Source organism: Neovison vison, chromosome 1 (genome assembly GCF_020171115.1).
Source record: "Neovison vison isolate M4711 chromosome 1, ASM_NN_V1, whole genome shotgun sequence".
NCBI lineage: Eukaryota > Metazoa > Chordata > Mammalia > Carnivora > Mustelidae > Neogale > Neogale vison.
This window is the reverse complement of record NC_058091.1, coordinates 249,823,704-249,851,217: the sequence shown is the minus strand read 5'-3', so window position 1 is coordinate 249,851,217 and position 27,514 is coordinate 249,823,704. Positions and strand designations below refer to the sequence as shown.

General features: G+C 35.4%; 1 protein-coding gene across 2 annotated transcripts in view; it reads left to right on the top strand.

Annotated features, from left to right (window-relative positions):
• SLC12A2 (solute carrier family 12 member 2) overlaps positions 1–27,514 on the top strand; it is a 103,706-nt gene that overhangs the window by 69,621 nt on the left and 6,571 nt on the right. The window contains exons 16-24 of one of the 2 annotated variants that reach the window (XM_044228363.1): positions 3,104–3,215; positions 4,791–4,931; positions 12,296–12,402; positions 16,163–16,242; positions 18,931–19,056; positions 21,834–21,881; positions 23,317–23,439; positions 24,910–25,021; positions 27,177–27,263. In XM_044228363.1, coding sequence (XP_044084298.1) covers positions 3,104–3,215; positions 4,791–4,931; positions 12,296–12,402; positions 16,163–16,242; positions 18,931–19,056; positions 21,834–21,881; positions 23,317–23,439; positions 24,910–25,021; positions 27,177–27,263 — 936 coding nt within the window. The remainder of the gene's footprint in view (positions 1–3,103; positions 3,216–4,790; positions 4,932–12,295; positions 12,403–16,162; positions 16,243–18,930; positions 19,057–21,833; positions 21,882–23,316; positions 23,440–24,909; positions 25,022–27,176; positions 27,264–27,514) is intronic. The other variant, XM_044228371.1, reaches the window with a different exon arrangement.

The window sequence follows — 27,514 nt, the reverse complement described above, 5'->3', positions numbered from 1 at the left end:
CACCCATTTTGCTCATCTCCCTAATCCCTTTCCCTTTGGTGACCAACAGTTTATATTTATGAGTCTGTTTCTCTCTTTGTTGTTACTGTTGTTGTATTAGTTTGTTCTCTATGATTCTCTTTCTCCCTTTGTTGCTGTTTATTTTCTCTTATTTTTTTAGTCTCCACATGTAAGTGAAATCATACGGTATTTGTCTTTCTCAGTCTGGCTTATCTTCCTTAGTATAATACTCTCTAAGTTCATTCATGTTGTTGCAAATGGCAAGATTTTATTATTTTTTATGAACAAGTAATATTCCATTGTGTGTATATATACCACATATTTTTCATTCATTTATCTACCACTGGATACTTAGGTCTCCTCCGTATCTTGACTGTTGTAAACAACATTGCAATAAACATATGGGTACATTTATCTTTCCCAATTAGTGTTTTCATTTTCATCACCAAAATACACAATAGTAAAATTACAGGACCCTCTGGTACTCTCTCTTTAGTGTTTTGAGGAACCTCCAAACTGTTTTCGATAGTGACTGCACCAATTTTCATTCCCCAAACACCAGTGCATGAGGGCTCCCTTTGCTCTATATCCTCGCTTACTTTTTGTCTTTTTGGTACTATCCATTCTGAGTATCAGGAAGTGATACCACGTTGTGATTTTGAGGCCCTTTCTGGCAAATAAGCCCTAGCCTAACAGAATTGGGGGAGGACAGAGATACTTGTTCATCATAGGGATGGAAATGATTTGGTTCTGTCTAGTGGTTTCTTGTGCCGAGTTGAAACCACTGCTTCTGACTTTGGTCTCTTCAATACATGGCCCCTTCCTCTTCCGGAGGCACCTACCACCTCTAATTTGTAGGCATTTTGGTAATTTTTTTTTTTTTTTTTAGGCATAAAATCAGGTAGCGTCACAGCTTCCTCATAGATTTAGCCTCTTCTTGATTTGTTATATCCTTTCTTGTTCTTCCATCTGCTTTCTGGCTTTCAGTATTTCTGTATTACTGTTCATATTTTTGTGCCTTAAAAATCCCATTATATGATGGCGTTTTTTGAGGAAGGAGTTAAAATGAAACAGATGTCTTTGGTACTCATCATTTCTAATATATTTTGTACTATACATTTTGGCATGATACAACTATACCAAATTAAGCCTGTCTGGTATATTTACCATTTAGTAAAGATAGGGATTACAAGTTATTTAACTGTAGGACTAGGTTTGTTAAAGTGTAAGTTAAACTACCATTAAAATATACTAACTTATGCGGTGGCTCTACAAGACAGACGTCACTGGTACGTGATAGTCCAGAGACATATGTGTGGCTTATGGCCAGCACACTTGCTGCACTGGCTCATTCAGGCCCCACATTTCTTGCATCTTGTCAGTCTGTCATTTCCTAGGAGATGTTTTTGTCCATGTGATCAAAGTCATCACCACAACCATGGTGTAGCTTACGGGAAAGGGAAAAAAAGTGTGAAGGGTAGCCTGCTTCCTTTTTAGAGGAAATGGATTGTAAGTCACTCAGAGTGTCAGTTGTAAGCTACCAAGAAGGTTAGAAATTATGTAATTTCTATGTGGAGAGCTATTTAACCTGCTAAAGCTCAGACGTGGAGACCGAGCAGACTGGGCTGTAGAGGATGATGTCATGTTTGATTCTCCCAAGCCATTCTCCCAGACAGGGAGAATTCTTTTTCAGATAGCTTACTAAAATTCTGGGTAGGTTAGTTTTTGTTCTGGTTTTGTTTTTTTGGGTGGTTTATTATTTTTTTTAAGATTTTATTTATTTATTTGTCAGAGAGAGATCACAAAGTAGGCAGAGGCAGGCAGAGAGAGAGAGAGGAAGAAGCAGTCTCCCTGCTGAGCAGAAGCCCGATGTAGGGCTTGATTCCAAGACCCCAGGATCATGACCTGAGCCGAAGGCAGAGGCTTTAACCCACTGAGCCACCCAGGAGCCCCTGTTTTTTTCTTTCTTTCTTTTTTTTTTATAGTCTTTATTCAAGTTTTCGTGCTTATTTTATGAGATTAGTACCTACCCTAAGATTTAATTTAGTGGTTAAATCAGAAATTTTAGTTTATTTGCCTTTTGTTAAAGTTTGTTTTAATAATATAAATTCTTGCTTTAAAGAATTTATGGTAGTATTTGAACTTAAAGAATTTAAAGAATTTATGGTAATATTTGAACTTCTAAAATGGATACCTAAATATTTTTCATAAAATAACATTGATTTCCATTTCTTGTCAGCTAAAATCAAGAGTTAAGAATATGTGAAAGTCATATCACTGTTTTTTATCTACAAAGGCAATTCAATTTAGTTCTGATTTTCATCATAATTAAAATTAAAACTTTTACTTCAGATGAAAATCTTCAAATCAACTGTATCTGATTTTTCTTATATGATATCTGTCATGAAAATTAAGCTATATTAGAGAAAGCTGATATTATGAAGTAGAAATTACTATTACGTGATCAAGCTAAGAAGGAAGGTGACCTGTTTGTACATGAAGGGAACGCCATATTCTTAGGAAGTTTTTTGAGTTCTGTGAAAGAACCTGGAATATTTTATTACCTTTAGATGGTGAAAAGTTGTTACATATATATATATCTTTAAATATTTTATTTATTTATCTGACAGACAGAGATCACAAGTAGGCAGAGAGGCAGTCAGAGAGAGAGAGAGGAAGAAGCAGTCTCCCTGCTGAGCAGAGAGCCTGATGTGGGGCTCTGTCTCAGGATGCTGGGATCATGACCTGAGCTGAAGGCAGAGGCTTTAATAACCACTGAGCCATCCAGGCGCCCCTACTGTTCTATGTCTTCTTGCAATACCTACCAGAATCTTGATGTATTATATTACCTATTATTTTAGAAGCACATTTGGTATGATGTTTGTTCCAAGAAGTTTTGTTTTTGCATTTCTCATGTACTGATGAACCCTGGTTGAAAGTCCTCTTCTTTTGAGAATTCTGTGGTGTATTGTCCTGAAGACAGTTGCATAAAGGAGATTCTAGTGTAATAATACATTCTTAAGAGAAGCAAATTAAAAACATGTCCATGTTATCAAAAATCTAAACTCCTCTAATTTTGTTTTATTTTTTAATCTTCAATTAGGCCACAGTGTCTTGTTATGACAGGTGCTCCAAATTCACGCCCAGCTTTACTTCATCTTGTTCATGATTTCACAAAAAATGTTGGTTTGATGATCTGTAGTCATGTACATATGGTAAGTGTTTGTATTGTTTTTTTAAATTAAAGCATTTTTTGCTCTGTGTGTATAACTTGTAATTTGTGGGGCTTTCTGAGTATGAAGCAATTTGACAAGATGGATCTGTTGAGTTTGGGGGTTTTTTGAAGTTAGTTATATTCTTCAAAATATTCAAAATTTTCTAAGCAGTCTCAAAACCTCATTTTAGAAAAGACTTTAGAATTTTGAATCTTCATTCTTTTTCTTATTTAATATGAGATTTTACCAAACTACATTTTTCTTAAAAAATGGTTTGGCTAAGAAAAGTAGCTTCTTGGTAAGGAGTCTAAATGAAATACATTATATGCATTTTCTTACTAATATTTTTCATACTGTTCTGAGAACACGAGGAATGTTTACTACTAGAGGAAAAAAGAGGTTCAAGGAGGTAGATGAATTCTGGTAAATAGCTAACATCTAGTACGAAAGAAAAGCAGAGTGCTAAATTTCCAAGCTCGAACATTGTTAATTTCCTCTTCATTTGTGTTTTAACCATGAGTTACTAACATTACTAAAAATAGTGGTAAACTTTTCACCCAAAAGTCATTTTCTATTTTTGGCATTTTGTCTATTGAGAAGAATTGCTAGATGATGGGTCACCTGTTCTGCATGAGAAAATGGAGTATTTGTCAAAAGAGCTTTTGTCCCAAACCATTCTGTGCATCTTGTTAGAAATGTGTGTTGGATGCCCCATGTCTCAGCTCCTGCTAGAGTTGCCCTCTCACTTTTATAGACCCAAAGTCAAAGCCGATCTGGCAGAGAACACGAAGACACTGGCTCCTGGTCCCCCGTTAGGACTGGTGGAGTTTTTCAATTTGTCTCTAGGTTTGGTCAGTTCAGGTTGGGGTTTGACCACAAGAAATTACAAATGAGGCAATTTTCCTCCTAGGAAAAACAAACTGTATTTTTCCTTTACTTTTTCATGAACAATCAAGGCGTATTCTTAAACCTACTTTTAGATTTTTGCTTTATATACATTTGCATATAACACATTTTATGTTTGCTTGCAAGGATCAAAATAGAATTCCAAGTTGAAAATCTCATTTCCTTAATTCTGTTCTTCATCATTTAACAGAAGTATGAAGGAAAAAATGCATTTATATTTTACAGCAAACTTGCCTTTTCAGTGATATTTTCAGGTTCCTCAGAATTAATAATGCAGACATTGGGGACAAACAATAAATTGGGAAACTTTCTGTAGAAAAACAGAAGGCTCTTACTTTTCTCCAATGATCTCTTCTCCATTTTCAATAATTTCTTATTTTTCTCATTTACTTAGTGTATTGCAAAACTTCCTATTTATGTTTCAGTGTGTATTTCTTCCTCTTCTCTTCTCTCTTTTCATGGTGCCTCCTGTGCCTTAACTGTTCCATCAACCCTATCTTGTCATAATCTTCAGGGCTACAGAAAGAATTCATTGACATGGAAATGAAATGTTCTCTCCCATCCCCAAGGTTTAGGCACCTTGTTTAAGCTAGTATAACAGGGTGATTTTCATAAATGTAGACTGCTTATCTCTCAGTTAAAGGCATTATTAATATTCTTATCCAAAAGGGCCCTCGAAGACAAGCCATGAAAGAGATGTCCATTGATCAAGCCAAATACCAGCGGTGGCTTATCAAAAACAAGATGAAAGCTTTTTATGCTCCAGTCCATGCAGATGATTTGAGAGAAGGTGCACAGTATTTAATGCAGGTAAATACGTTACATCTTTCAAATAACAAAATTTAAGTTTTGTGTAAGCTTTTAAAACCTTTTGCATGCTAGGTGTCATTCTTCATATTAATAAAAATGGTGTATCTTTTAAAATATCTGTATTACTATTAAGATTTGTGTAATCTGAGTGCTTAAAGAACTAGAGAGATAGTGTGCTGTTGGTTGGCAGGGCAAAATCTATCTGGAAGTTATCTTAGCCTATTTCCTTAAGATATTTCCCCGTCATTTTCCACTCTACCTCACTGGGGTTTTTTTAAGTGGTAAGTAATGACAGTTCTTATGTAATTTTTTTTTTTAAATTTCTAGTTCCTTACTATATTTCTATTTATTTGCTAAACTTAGACTTCACTTTCATTTTTGTGTATGACACAGTACTTACATGGGATTGAAATTAGTCCTGGAATTAAATGCTAGCACTGCCACTTCCTTATTATGGTATTTTCTGAGCAAGTTACACATCTTCTTTGAAACTTAATTTCTTCAATCAGCCCTAAAGGTTGTGGGAAGAAATAAATGGGCTAAGATAGTGTTTGCTATCTTATTTTTGTAGGAATCCCTTTCTTCAAAGAAAGCTTATCTGGAAGCCCATTCACTTTGTTAAAGCAGAGGTGGGAGGCTCAGAGTGCTATCATCCGTGCTCCTTCTGTTTTGTTGTTGTTGTTGTTGTTGTTCTGTGTTTTGTTTTTTTTTGTGTGTATGTGTGCGCCAGCCCCTTCTTTTTGAATGTTTCCCCACATTTCTCACACTTGACAAGTACAAGGGTAAGAATATCTGAGGTGATCCTCAAGAATAATAAGGGGTGGAAGTGGGCTTTCTGTGGCAGATAGAAAGCCTTGTTGTAAACTACAGACACCACTTACAATACCACTTAAGACATAGTGGTATTGAAGTAGTCATAATTTAATTAATTAAACAGGAGAAATAGAACCACTTGTATAGGATATTTAATACATGACTGAGGTAGCATTAAATCCAGGATGGTCTGGGATAATGAATTATCCATGTAAAAAAGTGATGTAACAGATCATTATAAAGACTATATAAAAACTATTTCTAGATGGATTAAGGACTCAAATATGAAAGGCAAATTTTTAAACTACTGGAAGAAAATACAGAATACTTCTGTGACTTGGAGTAGGGAAGAATTTTTTAAAATGAGAGAGAAAGTTGAACTATGAAGAAGAGATAAGTATTCGTTAGTTAAAATTTAGAACTTTGTGCTTCTAAAAAAAAAAAAAAAAAACCAAACCCATGAAAACAAAAATAGGAAATAGGAAACCACAGACCAGAGAGACAACATGTTCCTAGCAAAAGAATATGGCCCAGAATATGTAAAGAAATCGTGTAAATCAGGAAGAGGGAAATATAGGAGCAAAAATAAAGGAAAAGAAGAGGATACATAAATGGCAATGGATATATTAAAACAATGCATTGTATTAATTAAAGTAATTAATGTACACGTAATTACATTATTCCAATGTATATGATGTATTAATACAATACAATACATGTTTACTCCATTAGACTGACCAGACTTTGGTCTGCCACTTGAAAGTGTTAGGAGCAGTTAGAGCACTTGGAAATCTTGGCACTGCTATAATAACACAGATGGGACAATCGTTTGGGGCAGCAACCTGGCAGGTCCTGCAAATTTGAAACTGTGGGGATGTCCTAGGACATCCCGTTCTTACATGTGTACCTTAGGGAAACTTACATGTGTAAAGATTATCTGAAACTGCAGAGCAGCTTTATGTGTGGTAGTGACAAAGAGCTGGGCATAAATTCAACAACCATCAGTCATGGTTTTAAAGATCCTGGTATAATCATGCAGTGGAATTCTATATAGCAATAGGGAGAAACTTTGAAAACAAAGAGCATTAAGGAGAATAGCAAGCTAAAATATAGGGACAATATGGGGGTACTATAAAATTTTAAGTTTTATATAAATTAAAAATGTGTAGGTGTGTCTGCCTAAATAATAAAACACATAGTAAAAATACAAAGTGGGCACGAGAAGGAAACATAGGCTGTTTGAAGTGTGTCATGTTTATTTTCTTTAGGTAGTGGGTACTTGATTATTTGTTCACTTTTTTTTAAGGTTTTTTAAAGATTTTATTTATTTATTTGACAGAGAGTGATCACAAGTAGGCAGAGGCAGGTGGGGGGGGGAAGCAGGCTCTCTGCCAAGCAGAGAGCCCGATTCGGGGCTCCATCCCAGGACCCTGAGATCGTGACCTGAGATGAAGGCAGAGGCTTAACCCACTGAGCCACCCAGGTGCCCCTATTCACTTTTCTATGCAAAATTTTTATTATTTAAGTAAATTCCTATCTCTGGTCATAAGGTTGTTTCCACTGGGTAAATCCTGTTTGTTTTCTACAATGTATAGGAACATTTCTATAACATTTCCTATGTATTTAGTCAATATTATGTAGGAAATGAGGGAAAACGCTTTCTTAGAGCAGCGCTCCTAAGCTTGAGCTTGCATTGGAATCACCTGGTGGACTTTCGAGAACAACCTGCTGGGCTGTGGCTTAACAGGTCTGCAGTGAGTCCTGAGAGGTTGCCATTCTGTGACTGGACAGGTGCTGCTGTGCAGTCCACGTCCTGCATTTTGATGACATCTGCCTGTAAAGGTTCCTATAATAAAAATGACACTGTTGATGAGAGTGAAGGTGCATTATCCCCATCAGACGTCCCCTAACATGTTCACCCCAGTGGGTCTTGAGCATTTCAGCAGTGTGGGGCAAAGGTGGGATGCATAGAAGAGTGGTATTTTGAGGCTGTCCTATAAACCTGGCATATACCAGCACTTGACATAGATGTCCAAGAGGTTGACTTTATTCTGGTGGCAGAGCTATCTGTGCAAAATAAATTTACACATGGGAGAATTAATCACTGACATCTTAGTATAAATTGCCACTGGCAGTATTTCTCTTTACTTTGTACCTTCTGGAAAGGTGTTACATCAAATGGCAAAATGCCTGTATATCTGTTAGATATTTATAATCTTTGTAAAAATAGTTTTTTGTATGTTGATTTGTTTCTTCAGTGATTTATGTTATAATCCAAGAAATGCTGTTTTAGATGGTTTTCTTAGGCTTTCCTATACCTTTCTCTCTGACTTTTCATTTCTCTGTCCCTCATTTATCTAGTTACTGATGATAAGCATTTTAGTTATCTTTAAATTAGCATTTAAACATCCAACTTTCACAGTAAAAGTTGAGATTCAGTTTTTTAAAAAGAGGCATTCTACCTGTAGCTTGCTTAAGGAGTCCTTTGGCAGTGACACATCAGGACTGCTGACTTGTTTATACATTTGGATTTTTCATTTCTTTTCTTTTAAGATTTTATTTATTTATCTGACAGAGAGAGACACCTGAGAGAGGGAACACAAGAAGGGAGAGTGAGAGAGGGAGAAGCAGGCTTCCCTTCAAGCAGGGAGCCCAATGGGAGGCTCCATCCCCGGACCCTGGGACCATTGACCTGAACCAAAGGCAGCTGCTTAAGGACTGAGCCACCCAGGCACCCCTTCTTTTCTGTTTTTAATGGCAGGAGCCATTAACCTGTCAATCCAGTTTTAAACCTTCATTGCAAAGAGGAAAATCTAATAGTTCTTACTGAAAATTCAGATCACAGATTATGATGTCCCTTTAAATCAGTAGATCTCATTCAGAAACTCATTATAGACATAACTCTAACTTTTTCCAGGACAAAAATAGCCTAGAAGTATACTCTGTAATATATACGGAGTGTTTCTGGCACCTTTCCCCTTCATTAGCCAGATTTTAAGGTAAATGGTCATTTCTTTTAAATTGTTCTAAAATAAGTAGACCAAAATAATTTCACATTCCATTAAGAATATTTGAAATATAAATTATGTCCAGATCCTATAGCATCCTAAATCTACGGAGCCATGGGATAATTGCTAATGATAATTTAAAGCCATCACTGTTAGCTGAACATTTTAACTATCTAGGACAAGGAGCCACAAGTCTACAGGTTTTCTTTCTCACTGATTTTTAAAGTGATACAAATCTCACAGCAGTACTTAACTGCATAGTGTTTGGAAATGTTTTTACTTAATAGTGAAATGCAAAAATAAAAGCCATGTACCATTGTGGACGTTAAGTGGTCTTTCTGCTGCAGTAAGAACGGTTATGATACTGCCCAGAAAAATGTAATAAATACATTTCTCATCAGCAAATTCTGGTGGAAGACAAACAGAAAACATTGCTAAAGAGTCAGAGGAACAAATTACAGGAATGTTTGAAACTAGAGATGAGCTTCAGAGGACTGCATTCTGCCTGATTGGTTTCAATTGTGGAATTCCATAAAAACCTGATTTTTTATGAACCATTAAATCTGTTCTAGAGAAGACATATTTTCAGGAATAAATGATTCTTTAAAACACATGATGTTTTATGGAAACAAAACATTACTTGTGAGTGAATAGCTACTTGGATTAGAATTTACAAAGAATTTAGGGATGAGTGATACATTTGAAATTTCTTTGCTCAGTCATTCAGGGAAAAGTTATTGAAATAATGAAGTTGAAATGAGCACAGAGTGCTGTGGGATGTTACTATTAATTTTATAAAAATAAAACATTTTAATTAAAATATTGTGACAAAAGTTTGTGATGAAAAAGAAAATAAAAAGAGGATTACAGAGACAACATTTTGTGCCATCAAGAAGTTACTGGTTAGCTTGTGGCTTAGTTCTTTAAAAAGCACTAAAACTCAAAGATGTTTCTTGCTTTTCTTTTACCAGACAAACAAACAAAAACAAAACTGTGTGGGTTAGTGGCTATCTTGTTACCTAATAGATAGTTGTAAAAAACAATAATGGTTATTTTTTATCTGTCTTTTGAAGGCAAAGAGTGGTTTTTAATACTGAGTGGGGAAAAAAAAATCTTATTTTTTGAAAGAAACTTGTGCATGGAGAGAATGTTTTGAGAATGAATTGAAGTTTTATATGGTTAGAAATATTTCTAATTATCCCAAGTCCTTAGGACCATGTGTGGGCCATGGTAAGCACTTAATATATATTTGAGTTAATTTAATCTTTGCAAAACATGATTTAAGTATGTCCTGTTTAAAAATTTGAGTGTGGGGATGTCTAGCTGACTCACCAAGTAGAACATGTGGCACTTGATTTCTATTTGAGCCTCACATTGACAGTAGAATTACTTTAAAAAATAAAAAATAAATAAATGTGACTTCACATCATGCACCAAAATTGACTCAAAATAGATCAGCGATATAGGAGCTAAAACCATAAAACTCTTAGAAAAAAATATAGAGATAAATTTTCATGACCTTGGATTTGGCAGTATATTCTTAGATATGACACCAGAAGCATGAGCAACAAAAGAATAAAGTAGATAAATTGGACATCATCAAAATTAAAAACTTATGTTCATCAAAGGACATCAAGAAAGTGAAAGACAACCTACAGAATGGAAGAGCATACTTGTAAGTCACACATCTGATGAAGTTTAATATCCAGAACATATGAATTCCTAAAACAGGAAGAAAAAGACCAACAACCCAGTTAAAAATCGACTAAAGATTTGATTAAATGTTTCTCCAAGAAAGATCTAAAGTAGCTAATAAATGCATGAAGAGATGCTCAGTATCCTTAGTCATAGGGAAATGCTTATCAAAATCACAATGAGATAACTTTATACTCCTAGGATTTCTATAATTTAAAACAAGCCCTCTCTGCTAACCACCCCCACCCACCAAAAACAAGAAATGACAAGTGTTGCTGAGCATGTGGAGAAATTGAAATGCATGCATTGCTGGTGGGTTCATAGTATGCTTTAGGTGCTGTGGGAAACAGTTCAGTGGTTCCTTGGCATAGCATGGAATCTGCATATGACCAGCAGTTCTACTCCTTGACATACATGTGAAGAAATTGGAGCAAGGGGCCAAACAGGTTTTTATCTTTGTATGTCAGTGTTGATAGCATTTCTCACAATAGTCAAAAGGTGAGCCTCCATCAACAGATAAATGGATAAACAAAATGTGGTACTCACAAACAGTGGAATATCATTCAGCCCCTAGTTCTGATAGATGGTGTAATGAGGATGAACCTGAAAGACATGATTCTAAATAAAATAAACCAGTCACAAGGGGCAGACATTGAGGACAAGCAAATTCAAGTGACAGAAGTATATTAAATGTTACCAGGACCTGGAGGGAGGCAAGAAATGAATGATTACTTCTTTTATGGTGAGAAAATTTTTATTTGGGGCGCTGAGAAAACTTTACAAATATATAATGGGGTTCAAAAATCTGTGTTTTACTATCTTACAAAAGAAGAGATTCATGGGATTTGGGGTATGTTAAGCATATTGACTTGCAGCTCTTGATGAAGTTACACAAAAAATAATTTGATGGAACATTTGAGGAAGAAAGTTAGCCACTTCTTAGGAGAAACTTGTGCATGATTGGTCAAAAGAAGTCAAAATTTAGTGGTGGAATTCAGAACTGCAGCGAATAATGCTTGCCTTCCATTTGGACTTTCGCTTCTGGATGTTAATGGCTAGCAAAAACCCAAGGATAACACTATCATTATGATTTTTATGTAAGATTAGATATACTGTTATCTTTTTCTTACTAAAAATAGAGAAATTATGGCAAATCATAGGAGTATGAAAATGTCCATTTAGAATTTTTAAAGCATTTATCTTCAATTTTTGCATATGTTTCATCATAATATGTGATAATGTAATATATATAGTTTATTAAACATGAGTGAATTAGATACTCAAGAGTTTTTGCTGATAAGGGTGCACAGCTTAAAAATGTTTATAGTCTAGGGGCGCCTGGGTGGCTCAGTGGGTTAAAGCCTCTGCCTTCGGTTCAGGTCATGATCCCAGGGTCCTGGGATCGAGCCCCGCGTCGGGCGCTCTGCTCCGCAGGGAGCCTGCTTCCTCCCCTCTCTCTCTCTGCCTGCCTCTCTGCCTACTTGTGATTTCTCTCTGTCAAATTAAAAAAAAAAAAAAAAAAGAGTCTTTGCCTTTAAAAAAAAAAAATGTTTATAGTCTATCCATTTGGAGGATTAGATCCTTTAAAAAATATTTTGCTGAGGGGCACCTGGGTGGCTCAGTGGGTTAAGCCACTGCCTTCGGCTCAGGTCATGATCTCAGGGTCCTGGGATTGAGTCCCGCATTGGGCTCTCCGCTCGGCGGGGAGCCTGCTTCCCTCTCTCTCTCTACCTGCCTCTCTGCCTACTTGTGATCTTTCTCTGTCAAATAAATAAATAAAAATCTTTAAAAAAAAAATATTTTGCTGAGTAGTATATCTTTAAAGTTATATTTTTTCCTGTACTTTAGGCTGCTGGTCTTGGGCGTATGAAGCCCAATACACTTGTCCTTGGATTTAAGAAAGACTGGTTGCAAGCAGATATGCGAGATGTGGATATGTACATAAACATATTTCAGTAAGTATCCTTTCAACTCAGTAACTTGACTCAGAAAGTGAAAACTTGCTGGTTTTTGAAGCCTTGTTTGCAAAGGTTTCTCACATAGTCTCTTCTAGTAGAAACATAAGAATGAAAAACAATCTGATGAGGTTATCAGGTTTTCAGTTGATGAGCTATTAACAAAAATTTTTTATTGAGGTTTCTATGTCACTTCATACGTTCAAACATTCACACACGTATACAAATGAATACACATGTACATACTCCGGCTTCCCCTTTAAGTTAGGAAGCTTTTTCTAGTCCTTGTAGCTACTGCTGAGCAGATTTCCCGGTGTTGTCAGATCCGTCACCTTCTGTTACATCATTATAATATCTGGAGCTGAGAAAGGCATATCATCATTGATATCACCCTCAGAAGTTTTAGTTTGCTGTCCTTGGAAACTGGTTTTACAGTTAATTGATTAATGCATTAGCTCATTTATATTTCTTTTCTCTTTTTTTAGTGTACTTACATGAGTTGCTTTTCTACTCTTGAGTGTAAATTCTGGGTCTGCTATTCACTTGTTAGTGGTATTTCAAATGAAGGATACTTAACAGTGATCCTACTTGTGGTTAACATGACTTCAGCTGCCTTTGTAGGGATTGTTTAATGCATTCTTTTTGTTGTTGTTGTTTTTATTTTGTCTTTTTTTTCTCTTACTGATTTTAGTCTGTTTATGTCTCAATTGATTTTTTATGAATGCATCTGCTTAATCTACCGCAAATGCTTTTGGAACAGAGTTATTTAATAAAAAGAATAAGATTTCTTTTTATTTTTGCCAGATTTTCTTCTTAATTTTGAAGTACTTCCTTTCCTAGTATTCTGGAATTTGCTTAACGGGTCTCTTTATCTCTCTCATACTGCGCTTTAAAGAATAAAGGGGACTTTTCACCCCACCATTTCTTTAAAATGTTTTATTTTAATTCTAATATAGTTAACATACCAGTTTTAACATATTAGTTTCAGATGTACCATATAGTGCTTCAACAATTCTCTACGTCACTCAGTGCTCATCATGATAAGTATCTTGGTGAATCCCCATCACCTCTTTATTCCATCCCCCTAGCGACTGTGCTCTGGCAACTCTGTTTTCAGTGGTTAGGAGTCTATTATACCACCATTCTTTTTTAAGGTAATCTCAACCGAACGTGGGGCTTGAACTTACAACCCCAAGATCAGGAGTCACATGCTCTATCCACTGAGCCAGCCAGGTGCCCCACACCACCATTCTTGATAGAAGAATAGTGTTTTCTTATTACAGCTGCTGGTAAAATAGAACTGTTCATTTGTTCTTATAAAGTATTCCCTTTATGTACAAACAATTGTCCTTTAAAAAAAAAAATTGTATTTGGCAAAGTAGGTCTTATGACCAGATTCAAATCTTGTTTCTCTGAAGTTTGATCTGATTACCCTTAACTCACCGGAGTTATTTCCCTTACTGGAACTCCCATTGGAACCATTCTTATTTACCTGTAGTATATAAGACAGTTTTGTTTCGTTTTGTTTTTTTGTATTAAAGACTTTATTTATTTATTTGACTGAGAGATAGAAAGAGCACAAGGAGGTAGAGCAGCAGACAGAGTGAGAGGGAAAAGCAGGTTATCCACTGAGAGAAGCAGGCTCCACAGGGAGCCCGAGGCGGGCCTCAGTCCCAGGACCCTGGGATCACGACCTGAGCGGAAGACAGCTGCTTAACTGACTGAGCCACCCTGGCGCCCCGACAGTTTTGTTTTCATAGCTACCTTGAAATAACTTTGAAGGATCAGCCATAATCCTATAAAGAGATTTAAAACACCTCTTTATATTGATTAGTAAAGTATACAATGAATAAGTACTTTACCCAAATAATTCTTAAATGCTCTTAGTAAAATTAAAGCCCTGCTGGATCTTCAAGTGCTGTGACTGTTCTTTAGCTTTGGGGTTATTACATTTTTGTAAGCCTCATTTCATCCTACTTTCTAATTCTGCCCTGTATATTTCTGTATATATGGGAATTTGGAAAGGAAGGAGGGTGTAAAAGAAAGGTGAAATCATGTGGGCCATCCTCCATGGGCTGTGCTTTTTCTTTCTCAAGATGAAAGACCAGGAAGATGGAGTAATTATTACAGAAAATAGAAAAAGTGCCATTTTTATAAATAATGTTTACACTGTTAGTTGTAGTAGCTCATATGGGAACACTGAAAGAAAAGGATCTTTCTGACTCCAGGAACTGAAGTGAATGTTTCTGAGTCAAATATTACTCTGAGTATTGTACAGCAGGCAGCAATTAAAAGATAGGAAAATAACACTCTCTGGTTTTCCAAGGCCTTGGCGACTGATGGCAGTTTTAAAGCAATGATATTGCATATCCTTTTATCTTATGGCACTTCAGTTTAGTCGTTTAAAAATACTTAGAGCAGTTGACGTTTATTTACTGTGCCTAGTGACAGCATGGAGGGTCTGAAACTCCAGATCAGTTTTTATAGCTTAGAGAAATTATGTAGCTTACAGAAATCCCTATGGTTGACAACAAAAACATTTAGCTATTTTAATCCAAAGTAAGCTCAGGAATCTATATTCTCTGGATTTTTTTTTAATCAAATTGATTTTAATTCACTTGGGATTTATTAACTATTTTTTAAATATTTACGTTACTCTTCTCTAGTGTTACTTCTTTCAATATACAACAGAGGTAGGTTAATATGTCCATTCATTTCTTTTTCTGATGAATCTCTTTAGACCTTAGTTAATTCATTACAGGAATGAGGCCAAAATTGTCTCTCCATTATTTAAAAAAAACAAAACACCAATAAAAGACCTGTTACAGTGATACATGTTTTTGTGTGTGTCAGTATGAACCAAAATTTGTTTTTTTTAAGCTTTTAGCCTTTTGTTTTTGTTATATGTAACTATAGATTATATATCACTTTTTTGCATATAGTGAATATTTATTGCTTACAAAGGTAAAAATAAAAATGAAAAATAAAAGTTAATCAAGTCTGTTACACTCTGAGCATCAAGCTGAGGTTTAGAAATTTATATTCTTGCAGTAGATTTGAGAAGAATTGGATCTGCGTGATTCATCATCTCAACAGTTTCCAGCGTTGAAGTGTGTTTTTAGAATTGTCTTCGAGGTTTTAACGTATTTTGTGTGTGTTATAGGATGCTCCCTTTTGTATTTAAAAACTTGAAAGGACATATGAATATATGCCTGCAAATGCATATAAAATCTTTAGACTACTCATTAAACCATTTTTGTAAAAATGTAAGAATTGTTTTAAAATACACTGGCTCAAAGTTAAAAAAAATACACTGACTCCTTTCAGAAGTGATCCCTTTATACTCTCCAGCCTGTTCACATTTTCAGTAGATTTTCTTTTGTCTTTATGTATTTATCTTGACTTTCAGGGTATAAGCCTAAATAAAGTATGGTGGGAATACTGATGTTATTTTTCTATAATTTTAATTTGTTTCTGATAGGATATGATATTAGTACAGGCACTGCTCTTAAATGCCTGGTGTAGGTAGAGTATTAGTATTATAAAGATCTATACTTAAGTGGTTTTTAAGAGAATTACAGAAAAAAGAAAAGGAAATGGTATAAGATTTGAAAGCATCATCATATGGGCCTCACTGTATTTTTAAAAGTGTATTTTAAAAATCAGACATTTAAAGCTGAAAGAAAAATCTCTTACTGCCTTCATTTTATAGAGGAGGACACAAAAATGTTTGTGATTTTGATTTTTCCCCCTCTTACAGTGACGCCTTTGACATACAATATGGAGTAGTGGTTATCCGCCTAAAAGAGGGTCTGGATATATCTCATCTTCAAGGACAAGGTAAATCTTGCTTGAATAAGTTTTTCATTTTAAAAACTGAAGTGACTTTGTTAGAAAATGATGGCATTCTCACATACTCTTCAGTAACTTCAACATTCGCTGTCAGTTCGGTCATGTACTTACTGTATGGCATGTGGAGATCAGATCTATTTGGCTCCAACAGTTTGTACCAACATGGATGATGGCTGGTGGTTATTAACAGAGAGAATAAAATTCACTCATAACCATCTAAAAAGCTTAAGAGAAACAAGCATTAGTTATGATTTAAGATTGGCCAAATTTGTAAAAATATGTAATAAATAAAATAGAGGACAAAATAATGACTGCTAAATCATCAGACATTTTCATGTTCTTGAAGGTCATGCCTTTTTACAGAGTTATATTAATAATGAAAAACTAAACTCAGTGATAACATTTACTCTGTCTTGACATAAGACCCTACGAATTATGAATCATTTTTTAAACTTTTTCATTTTGAAATAATTACAGATCTTAAGAAGTTAAAAAAGAAATAGTAGACAGGTCCTAAGTACCCTTCATCCCTTTCTCCCAATGGTAACATCTTGTATGTCTGTTGTTATATGTCGTAACCAGGAAATTGACATTGGGACAGTTTACCTACCTTATTCAGATTTCATAGGTTTTACTTAAACTTGTGTGTGCATGTGTTCATGAACATGTGTGTAGTTCTCTGCCATGTAACACATGTGCCTGATTCCTATAAACACCAGATTCAAGATACGTTAACTGTTCCATCGCCACAAAAATCTCCCTGTACTACCCCTTTAAGCCCCCAAGACTTTGTCTTTTCCCCATCATTAATCCGTGACACTAATCTCTTCTCCAAGTATGTAATTTTTAAAGCATTTACAAAAAAAGAAAAAAAAAAAGGTTTTTAGATGAAGCTTAAAATCTAATTAAGGTATACGGTTACTTTTGCCCACCTTAATAAAAACTGTGGAAAATTCCGTACCCTCTAATGATTTTCTAGTAGTTGAACAAATAAGCTGAAGAAAATTGCATACCTAATATTTTGCCCTTATCAATTAATTAACGAAATCATCAAAAATAACTAAGCCTAAATAGCTGAGAGGCACATCATGAACTTTTGTCATCTGTTTATGTATTTAAACAGTTGTAATCCTCCCCCTCCTCCCACCATTTCAAGGGTATTGTGCAGTTTTGAAAGGAACGCTTTGAAGTCTTTATCCAGTAACACAAAAGTATGGCTTGCTGAAAATGCATTTTCTTCCTCTGGAGTAGGCCTTGCAAAACACTATTTCAGTTCTCTCTTGCACTACGAGTGATTGAGGTTTAGGGTACTTGTTAACACTGCAGAATTAGTAGTGTTCCCTTTCACTATCAGAAGTATCACAGCTTGACTAATAAATTATATTTATAGCTCTGTAATTTACTGAAATTTGAATGTGACCGGAACTTTAAGAAAATATTTTCAGTGTTTATTGTTTTGAAGGTCTTGTTACTCATTATCAGGATTTGGAGACAGGAATTTGGTTCGGTACAGGATTAAGAGCAGAGGCTTTGGAGTCGGATCTCCTTTGAAAATCCCACCTTTTTCTCTTAGTACAGTAATTGTGCAGTCTGGGCGTATCTGTCGACTTCCAAGCCTCTCTTTCCTCATCTCTTCAGACATGTTCACTGGGGCACCTGGCTGGCTTAGTTGGAAGAGCATGCAACTCTTGATCTTGTGGTCATGAGTTCAAGCCCCACAGTGGGTATAGAGATTACTTAAATAAAACTTAAAAAAAAAAAAACAAAAAAAACCCAAATAGTACTTACTTCATAAGGGTTGTTGTAAAGACACAGCTTGTAAAGTTCTTAGCATAGTGTTGGTTCCTCTGATAATGTCATTTCTCTTGATCTTTCTCATGATATACACAAATCAGTGATGAGGATTATGTGTGGATGGTCCATTTTCATGTATTTTTGTCTTTGTGATGCATGTTTTCATGGTGGAAGTTAACTGTTTACCAACTCCTTGCCAAAGGAAGGAAAATGAGGAAAGTGCTTTAAAAATGAAGAAATGGGGGCTCCTGGGTGGCTCATTTGGTTAAGCACCTGCCTTCAGCTCAAGTCATGATCTTGGGGTTCTGGGATGGAGTCCCATGTCAAGTTCCCCCCCCTTTTGCCCCTCCCCCTACTTGTGCGCGCACTCTCTCTCTCTCTCTCTCAAATAAATAAAATCTTTTAAAAAAATAAAAATTAAATAAAAATGAAGAAATGGTACTTTTACCATGAGCTTATCCTCTGGCTTCAGCTCTCTAGTCTGGAGTGTAATTTTTCAGTGTTTTCTGTCATCTTACAGGTATGTGAATATTTGTCACATTTTGTAGTTTTTACATGTGTAAATGACTTTGAGAGTTCGTTCATATTTTATACATCATTCTTTTGTCTACCACATTCTTAATTTCCTTGACTCTGACTCATTATGAATTCCCCAGCACCTGATTCAAATGTCTGATGCTTAACTATGGCTCAGGATGTTTGAGTGAATAGTCCTTTCAAAAGAGATGATCACATATGTTCACATAAGAAATATTTATTTATTGTAAAATTATTATTTCTTAATAAATATGAATTGTCATTTAATTAATACTATGCCATGTTGCTTTCATTAGTCTTTAAAATAAGATTTAGATAACATTTTGATTACTTTCATGTCCATAGAAGAATTACTGTCATCACAAGAGAAATCTCCTGGTGTTAAGGATGTAGTACTAAGTATGGAATACAGTAAAAAATCGGATTTAGATACTTCAAAACCATCTGATGAGAAAGCTGTTACACACAAAGGTAATTTTTATTCAGACAAAAGATGTTATCTGGGATAATGTTTAATTTTGGGAGAAACGGGTTTTATTATATAACATGTCTTATTAAGTAACCTCTTCTGTAATTAGTACTGCTCATTTCTAGTTGATAAGGTAAAATGGATGACTACAAAATGACTAGCTGTTTTTCAGTTATTAAATTATATTGCAGAACAGAAAACATGCCCATTAATTACACACTCCTATGTTCTTGCATGTTTTTATTTATACTTTGAACAGTTTAGCTTGAAGCATGGGTTAAATCTGAACTTGGAAGGAAATGTAATTTGAGAGTAGAGCATAAGATAACACTGAAAGGATTAAAATTGATAAAAATAATCTACCTAATTTTTCTGAGTTCAACCCAGATGTTGAAATACCAGGGATTTTATTTATGTACTAAGAAATTCAGACTATTTTTAACATCTCCTGAACCTGGGAGTTGTTGAAGTAAAACCATGTAATAAAAAATCAAATGTAGTTCTATTCCTCATTTTAGTTTCTCTGAAGGAACGAGCTGTTGGTATTTGGTTACTGAACTATTAGGCCATAATTGCAGACATATTACCCCTGGTTTTAAGCCACACACAGGTTTCTAAGTCTCATGAGGCTTTCAGATAATTTCATCCATATATCTATCGATGTCATGTTTATCAGACGGAAAGAGGGATGACTTCCAAATCTTACTCTCCCACCCTCACTCTCCTACCTCTGATCAGGCCAGTATCTCCATCTGTCCTAGCCCCAACTGGCATGCCACAGGAAAAATCTGCACTGTAAATCATCAAACCATATCATACTTTTTTGATTCCTATCAAAGAAGTACCATTCTTTTTCTGAAATTGATTACCTTGGACAAATTCTGTCTCTTTGAAATTCATCTTTTCCAAATTATACTGTTGTTTTTTATTTCTTTCCTTTCTCACCTTGTATGCTTAGAGTAGTGATAGTTGAGGCTTTAGTTAACACCCATTTCCCCTTTAAGTTCTTTGTTGTATCAATTATAATTTTTTCCTGTTTCATCCCAAAACTATAAAAGATTTGATAACTGTTCTTATGTTCCTGCATTTATTTTGTTTATGGTATACATACTTTCATTTCCTCCTACTTTTTAATTTTACTGCCATTTTCTTTTTCCTAAAACAGACCCTTTCTTTAGAGAATCCGTTAGGAATTGATAGGTAAAACTATGATAGGAAAGGAAGAAGTAGTTAGTAATCATCAGGCATCCACTCTGTGCCTCCCACATTGCAGTGGGCGTTATCCATACGTTAGTTCATGACTGTGTGTGTGTCACAGTCCTGTGAAGTCATTATTTTTACGGAGTGGGAAACTACTCCCTTTTTATTATAAAAATGTAAAAACCTGTAATACCTTTAATTACCTTAGTGAAAGTCATTTTTAAGTGTCAGGATTTCCTTGACATTTTTTGACCTCTTTACAATGAATACACAGTGTGCCCATATACTTTTATTATCCTCAAAAGCAGATAGTATCAAATATCTACTTTATAAGAACAATAATATTTAATGCTATAAAATCAAATGTAAACATTGAAATGTTTCTTGTTCTATCACAGGCATAAGAAATCAGAGTTCAAAAATAGCATTCATTTATTTTGTGTTTATTTCCTCTCTAGCCAGTTCTTTTCAAAATTAGTTTAGAAATTGTAGAAAAGTTTATATAATTTGAAAAGTCTTCAGAATATTAAAAAAAAGTCTTGTGTAATTATAATCCTAGATGTTTGGTATGTCTGTCTTAGTTATTGGGGCACACAGAGTACTTACTTTGTGCTAGACACTGAGATGAGTGCTTTCATGCTTGCAACGTAACAATCTGAAGAGGTAGGTATCCTTCACCCTTCTTACTAACAAGGAAGGTGAGGAGTTAACTAGTTCAAGCTCACAAAGCCAGTAAAAGAGTCAAAGGTAATAATAGTGGAATCCTGGGAGCCCCTAACTCAAGAGCAGTGAACTCTTTCCTGTGCAAGTTGGGAGTTCTCTATTCCTTGAACAACTAAAAGAAGCTTCTATGAAGAAATAAAACTGAGATTAGGAAAACTGTTAACTCCAAGAAAATACTTATACATATTGAAATATAGATGGACCAGTACATATATATGTACATGTATAAACAAGTACAGATATATGTACATGTATAAACAGTACATATATATGTACATGTATAAACATATAGATATGCTTATATATATTTTAAATATATATATTTCTGTATAACCTGGTATTTTATATAAACCAAAGACTGTCTCTGATCAAATTCCTTATTATTTCAAGTGATTAATTTTTGTAAATACCAAATATCCATTATATATTTCTAAAATTACTTTTCAGTCATTTGCACAGTGATGCAGTGGCACTGATTAAAAGTTATGTATTATCTGCAATATCAGTTTTTAATGTCATATTTCTATTCTGTAAGCCATAGTTCAGAATCTTTTCAGTCGATTTCAAGTATGAAAGTTTAAAAGTTTAAAAATCCTGCTGAAGTTTTTATCAGTTCTACAGGAATAAAATTTAGGTGTGAGTATTAGTGGCCCTCTTGGAGGGGTTCTAAAAATGTTTACTTTTAAAAATCCTCAACCCTCAGTGCAGAAAATATCTATCTTCAGTCTTGATTATTTTTCACAGACTGCCTCTTCATACTGTGCTTTGTTTATAAATGTGCTCTATTTACATTTTCATTATTTTACTAATATAAAGGCAATTAACTTATATTTTGTGTTTTTTGAACATAATCTAGATGAGGAAGAGGATGGCAAGACTCCAACTCAACCACTGTTGAAAAAAGGCAGGCATTTTTCATCATTTTATTTTAATCCCCTTTTCATACTGTTAACTCTTTAACTCCAACTCTGCTATTTTATTTTTTTTATCTGAGTTTTATCTCCATGGTAAGGTGATGTTACAGTTATTTATTGAATGCAGATTAGAAAAAAATCTTTAGTTCACCTAAAAAAAGTTAAATCATCCCAGGGAAAGGTATTATATCAAAGACAAACTACTTTAAATCATCATAGCATTTCTGAAATGCCCAAACACTGAATGTCAATATTGGTTTTTTTAATTTAAACTGCATGGTTCAGATGATAAGCAGAGACACTGAAATGGGTCTCTTTGCCAGTGTCACTTGCATTCTTTACCATCAGTTGTACCCAGCCAAGCCCTTAATTTTGATACTAATATATTTTTCATTTCAAAAATTATAATATTTCTCACAGCCCTGCTGCGTTTGGGAGATACACAGTCATGTCCCCATGCATGACTTTAATGAGAAGGAGATAGAGGTGAGAGTTACGGAGCAGTGTGGTTTGGCAGCCATACTATGTCATCATGCAAAATCATTCATCATGTTTGCGTGCATCATGGCAGCATGAGAAGTGAAGGACACAACCTACAGACGTGAGCAGGTTTCCTCCTGTGGATTTCTGCTCATAAAAATTTAGTGTAGGAGTCTCATAATAGTCATTTGCTTGCTCATAGAGTCAGTGCTGATTTTTTTTTTTTTAATTTTTTAATTCCTGAGAATGTAAATGGGAACTCCCTTGGTGTTTTGTTCCTGAGACCTACAGCCAACAGTGCCCTTCCAAGGAGTTCCTACCATCTTTCTGTGCTTCAAAGAAAGATGTGTCGTTACATGGCTTTTTCTTTGGGCATCACACACCGAGGGGACAAGTTAGGTAAAGATGAAGTTGTCCTTCCTTAGGCTTGGAGGTTTCACTGTGAGAATCGTTAGATTGTATTCATTTGTCTTCCACTTCCTTCTGTCTTTTATATTATTGATAACAACATTATGTGTAAGAAATGTTTTTGATCTTTATATTATTGAGGAACCACATTATAAAAGAAATATGTTCACAGCATAGGCATAAACTTAATTTGTCCAGTTAGCCTAACATGGCTTCCCAAAAATGAAAATCTAGCAGTCAGTTATAATTTTCCTGATTGGTATTTTTGATTCTCTTTCATTCACAGTGCTTTAAAATATTTTAAATTAGGCAAGATAATTTGGATGAGTTTAGCTCTTGTAAAGATACATTTACCTGTAACCATTTTTTAAAGTACATTTAAATTTTAAACAACTGAAAGCTTATGATGGACTCCATATACAACTGTCTTCATTATAAACATTTAAATACACAAAAGTTAGGAAACTGTAGGAATTCAGCAAAAGGGACTTGAATATTTATCTCCCTTACATCTTATTTTTCTGGTTAATCGTTTAGAATCCAAAGGCCCTGCTGTGCCCTTAAATGTAGCTGACCAAAAGCTTCTTGAAGCAAGTACACAGTTTCAGAAAAAACAAGGAAAGAATACTATTGATGTCTGGTGGCTTTTTGATGATGGAGGTAAGGTTGTTGATACGCTTTTTAGCAATTTTATGTATACTGAGGTTGTGGGAATTTAGTATAGCAAAATGGCATGTATGCTTCGCTCATAGACAACATTCCCCAAAACAATAGGATTGATTTCAGAATCAGGTGTCAGGCTTAATTGTTTTCTCTTCAGTGTCATTCACTTTGGAAGTTGACTGGTTCTTCCCTGAGCTCGTGACCTTAATATTTTTTTTTAATGTGACTCACCATTTTTAGAATGTCACTAGATTTGAAGTACCATTTGATCTTTCATCATAATTGTTTCAAGTTGTGTCATTTTGGTAGAAATCTCACAGAAGTGATGCCTTGCTCTTCTGTCTACATCTCATCGGGGGCACATGATGTGGATTTACCTCATCATTGGTGAGGTTTACGTGACCACTCAGTAAGATGCGTTTCTCTAGATCTTTAGAATGAGAAGTGACTGTTGCCTTTGTGTAGTTTCATGTATGAGGAGATGGGAAGGCATTTAGGGGTTATGTAAATAGGCCACTGTTACTGCAACTTTTACCACCCCCCATCTTTAGCACCTGTTGATAGTTTTGGCTCTTGTTACTGTTGGTGTGGTGTGGTTGTGGTTGTCACATGATGATTTTCCAATCCCATTAACTCTTCCTCATTTATTAGTTGGTATTTTACTGTAAGGAAGGAGCCTTCTTATTTCTATACTTGAGGATTCATTGATTCCCATTGTATTCAGTAGGAGATGATTTGTCATTCTCGTGATTTGTTTTGGTGTTCACATTGTTCCTGTATTTGGCCAACAAGATCCAATGGAGGCCAACTTGTATGTCTGTTTGGCATTTCCCAGCCATTTTTTATTTTCTGATATAATGAGATGTTCTAGGCTCACTTTAGTACTTTGCCTGCACCACCATTGAATGACCATCTACACAAGGAGCCCAGCTGCTTTTAGTGGAGAATAGTATTTAGGAACAATGATCTTGGCATTAAATATGCTTATTGCTACTAGGGTGTCCCTGCTTTCCCTGGCCCTCTCAGTGGATGGGTCCCAGAAACACATATGTGTATGTTTGTACGTGTAGGTATAGATTGAAAACCAATTCCACTTCAACGCTGCAGACTTTAGTCCAGCTTCTCCCTTCTTATATTTCTCATTTCAGTAAGAATCCTGGCTCCCATTATGTTCAGTGAATTCTCTCATTCCCTCACTCCTGCTATATGTGACTGATCTCCTTACTCTGCCAGGCCACTCTCCCCACCTCACTGCCGTCCTCACATGGGCTGGATTCCATTGGGCTTTCCTCTTTGTTAAGACCTACCTCATGGCTTTTTGACTGAATTATTAAGGAAGGATGGAAAGAAATTTTTTTTAAATATGAAGTTGTGTAAACATGTTTTTTTAAAGATTAAATTGACTTAAAAGCTCTTAATTGAGACATTAGCATATAGTAAATGATTTTTTATATTTTTATGATTTAGGTTTGACTTTATTGATACCTTATCTCCTGACTACCAAGAAAAAGTGGAAAGACTGTAAAATCAGAGTATTCATTGGTGGGAAAATAAATCGAATAGACCATGACCGGAGAGCGTAAGTCTATTTAAGTTGAAGAGCATTTATCTTATTACAGTATCTATCTCATTATTACAGTATACATTTGGTAGGGTAAAACAGAGACAAAAAGTGCCAGAAAGCGCCAGTCATCTTGCCCTGTTCTGTACTAAAACTAAAAATTCTAGTTACATGAATAAAACCATATTCCCTTTAATTTAGTCTTCATGTTTAAGTTATAGGTACTTAGTGTTACTTGATACCTATTATTTTTTCCTACATTGACATTTTAGAAAGTATTAAAAACTTGGAGCATTAGACTGTTAAGCAACTTTCTAAAAAAAAATCAGGGAATGTCCCCCGGATTACATATTTACATATGAGATACATTTTTTAGACTTGAAGACAACAGAAATGTAGGATGCCATTTTCACCCATTGTCTTATTTCTGCTGCGCTATTCTATTCTAGCTCTGATTCCAGTGCGTCACTAAGTACACCATGTCCTGTCTTGGACCTTTTCAGCATATATTGTACATATTGCTCCTGTGTTCACATTTGGAAACCAGAGCTCTGGTCATATGATTCCTCTTCCCAAATCACTTTCAATTTGGTCTCTGTTACATGCCCTGTTCCCCCAACTCTGCCTTACACTTCATTTTACAGTTCTGCACCTGCCTAAACAAGCATGCCATTTCAGACATGTACTCCTTCCTACTCTTTCCTAATCTCTGCTAGAAATAGTTCTTAGCTTTCCCTCCCTTCTCTATGGAAATACTCCATCCTCTACGTCAAGCATTGCTCTCACTTTCTTCATAACACCTTCCCTCATTTTTTTTTTTAATCCTTATCTCCCCATCAGTTGTTACCCTTCCTTCCTGAAAAACAACATACTTGGTACCATTCATTGCATTCTGGGGCTCATTTTATATTTATTTTCATGCCTTAGATTTGAGTTTTGTGGGCCCTGACACATAAGCACATAGTCACTTTATACTAGAATTCAGCGAAGTGTAAACTCATCTCAAACAGTGAAGTATGCAAGAAATACTAGAAATAATTTAAAAGCTAGACCTGTAGTCAGTCTGTTTTCTAATATCCTAATTTAGAAAACTCATGTGATTAAAGATAGAATTCTGTTTTGCTAACTGGTTTTCTTTCCATTTTTCTGCTGTTGTCACCAAGGCTTCACTGCCAGCTATGCCTCCGAAAAGGGATTTCTTTTTTTTTTTAAGATTTTATTTATTTATTTGACAGAGAGGGAGATCACAAGCAGGCAGAGAGAGGGGGAAGCAGGCTCCCCACTGAGCAAGGAGCCCGATGTGGGGCCCAATCCCAGGACCCTGAGACCATGACCTGGGCTGAAGGCAGAGGCCTAACCCACCGAGCCACCCAGGTTCCCCAATGAAAAGGGATTTCTTTACTGGAAGCTCAAAGACTTATTGGAGCCCCTTTTTCATGTCTGTCCCAGTCCCGCCACCTCAGAAATTATGTGAACTTCATTTGGCATCTGTTATAGCTTTAGTTTGGCCCCAAGAAACTCATGTTTAGACCTTGAGAGACGCATTCTTCATGGATGGAAGAATAATCCAAAAATAATTAAACCTACAAGTGTTTACTAGTTTTTGCTGAAATCCATATACTTACCAGTATAATTTGTCTAAAAAAGTCTTTATTGAACTAGAGCTGGCGCACAGTGTTCCATTAGTTGCAGATGGACAGCATGGTGATTCAGTGTCTCCGTGTGGCCCATTGTGCTCCCCACAGGTGGGGCAGCTGCCGGCCACTGTACAGCACTAGTAAATACCCTTAACTCTGCTCCCCAGGCTATGCCTGCCAGCTTTGTGGTTTGTTCGCCCTGTAACTGGAGGTCTGTTCTCACTCCCCATAACAAAAACTAAATTTAAAAACTAGTTCAGATTTCATTATTAATGTCTTGCTCTACCCATTCATTATTGGATACTAAGGCAATTTCAGAGAAAGTAAAAGAATGTAAGAGGAGTCTCTACTCAGGGGATTTAGATGTCTACTTAGTTGGACATACCATGTAAATTAATTCAGATGGACTTTGCCTAGCACCTGATTCCGTTTTCCTATAAATCCTGCTTCTTTAGATGTACTGAGTCAGCCTGAATAGAATAAAAATACTTACATACAGCTTTCATGTCTCTCAGTGCTATTCATTTTTGTTTTAGGATGGCTACTTTGCTGAGCAAGTTCCGGATAGACTTCTCTGATATCATGGTCTTAGGAGATATTAATACTAAGCCAAAGAAAGAAAAGTAAGTTGTTGCATAAATTACTCTTTACAGATTTCTGATTTTTAAATTTTTTTATGGACCACCTACTGAGATAATCATTCAATTTTAACTACCTGGGGTTTTGTCTTCTGTTATTACATGTGAAGTTAACTCTTTTTAATCTGGCACTGATGGTTGGTGTACCTATAGCAGATCCCAGAGTAAGTCTAAAGAGCTTTCAGTTTTCAGAGAATTCAGCTACTGTTGCCTAAGTAATTTCTGAAAATCCTAAT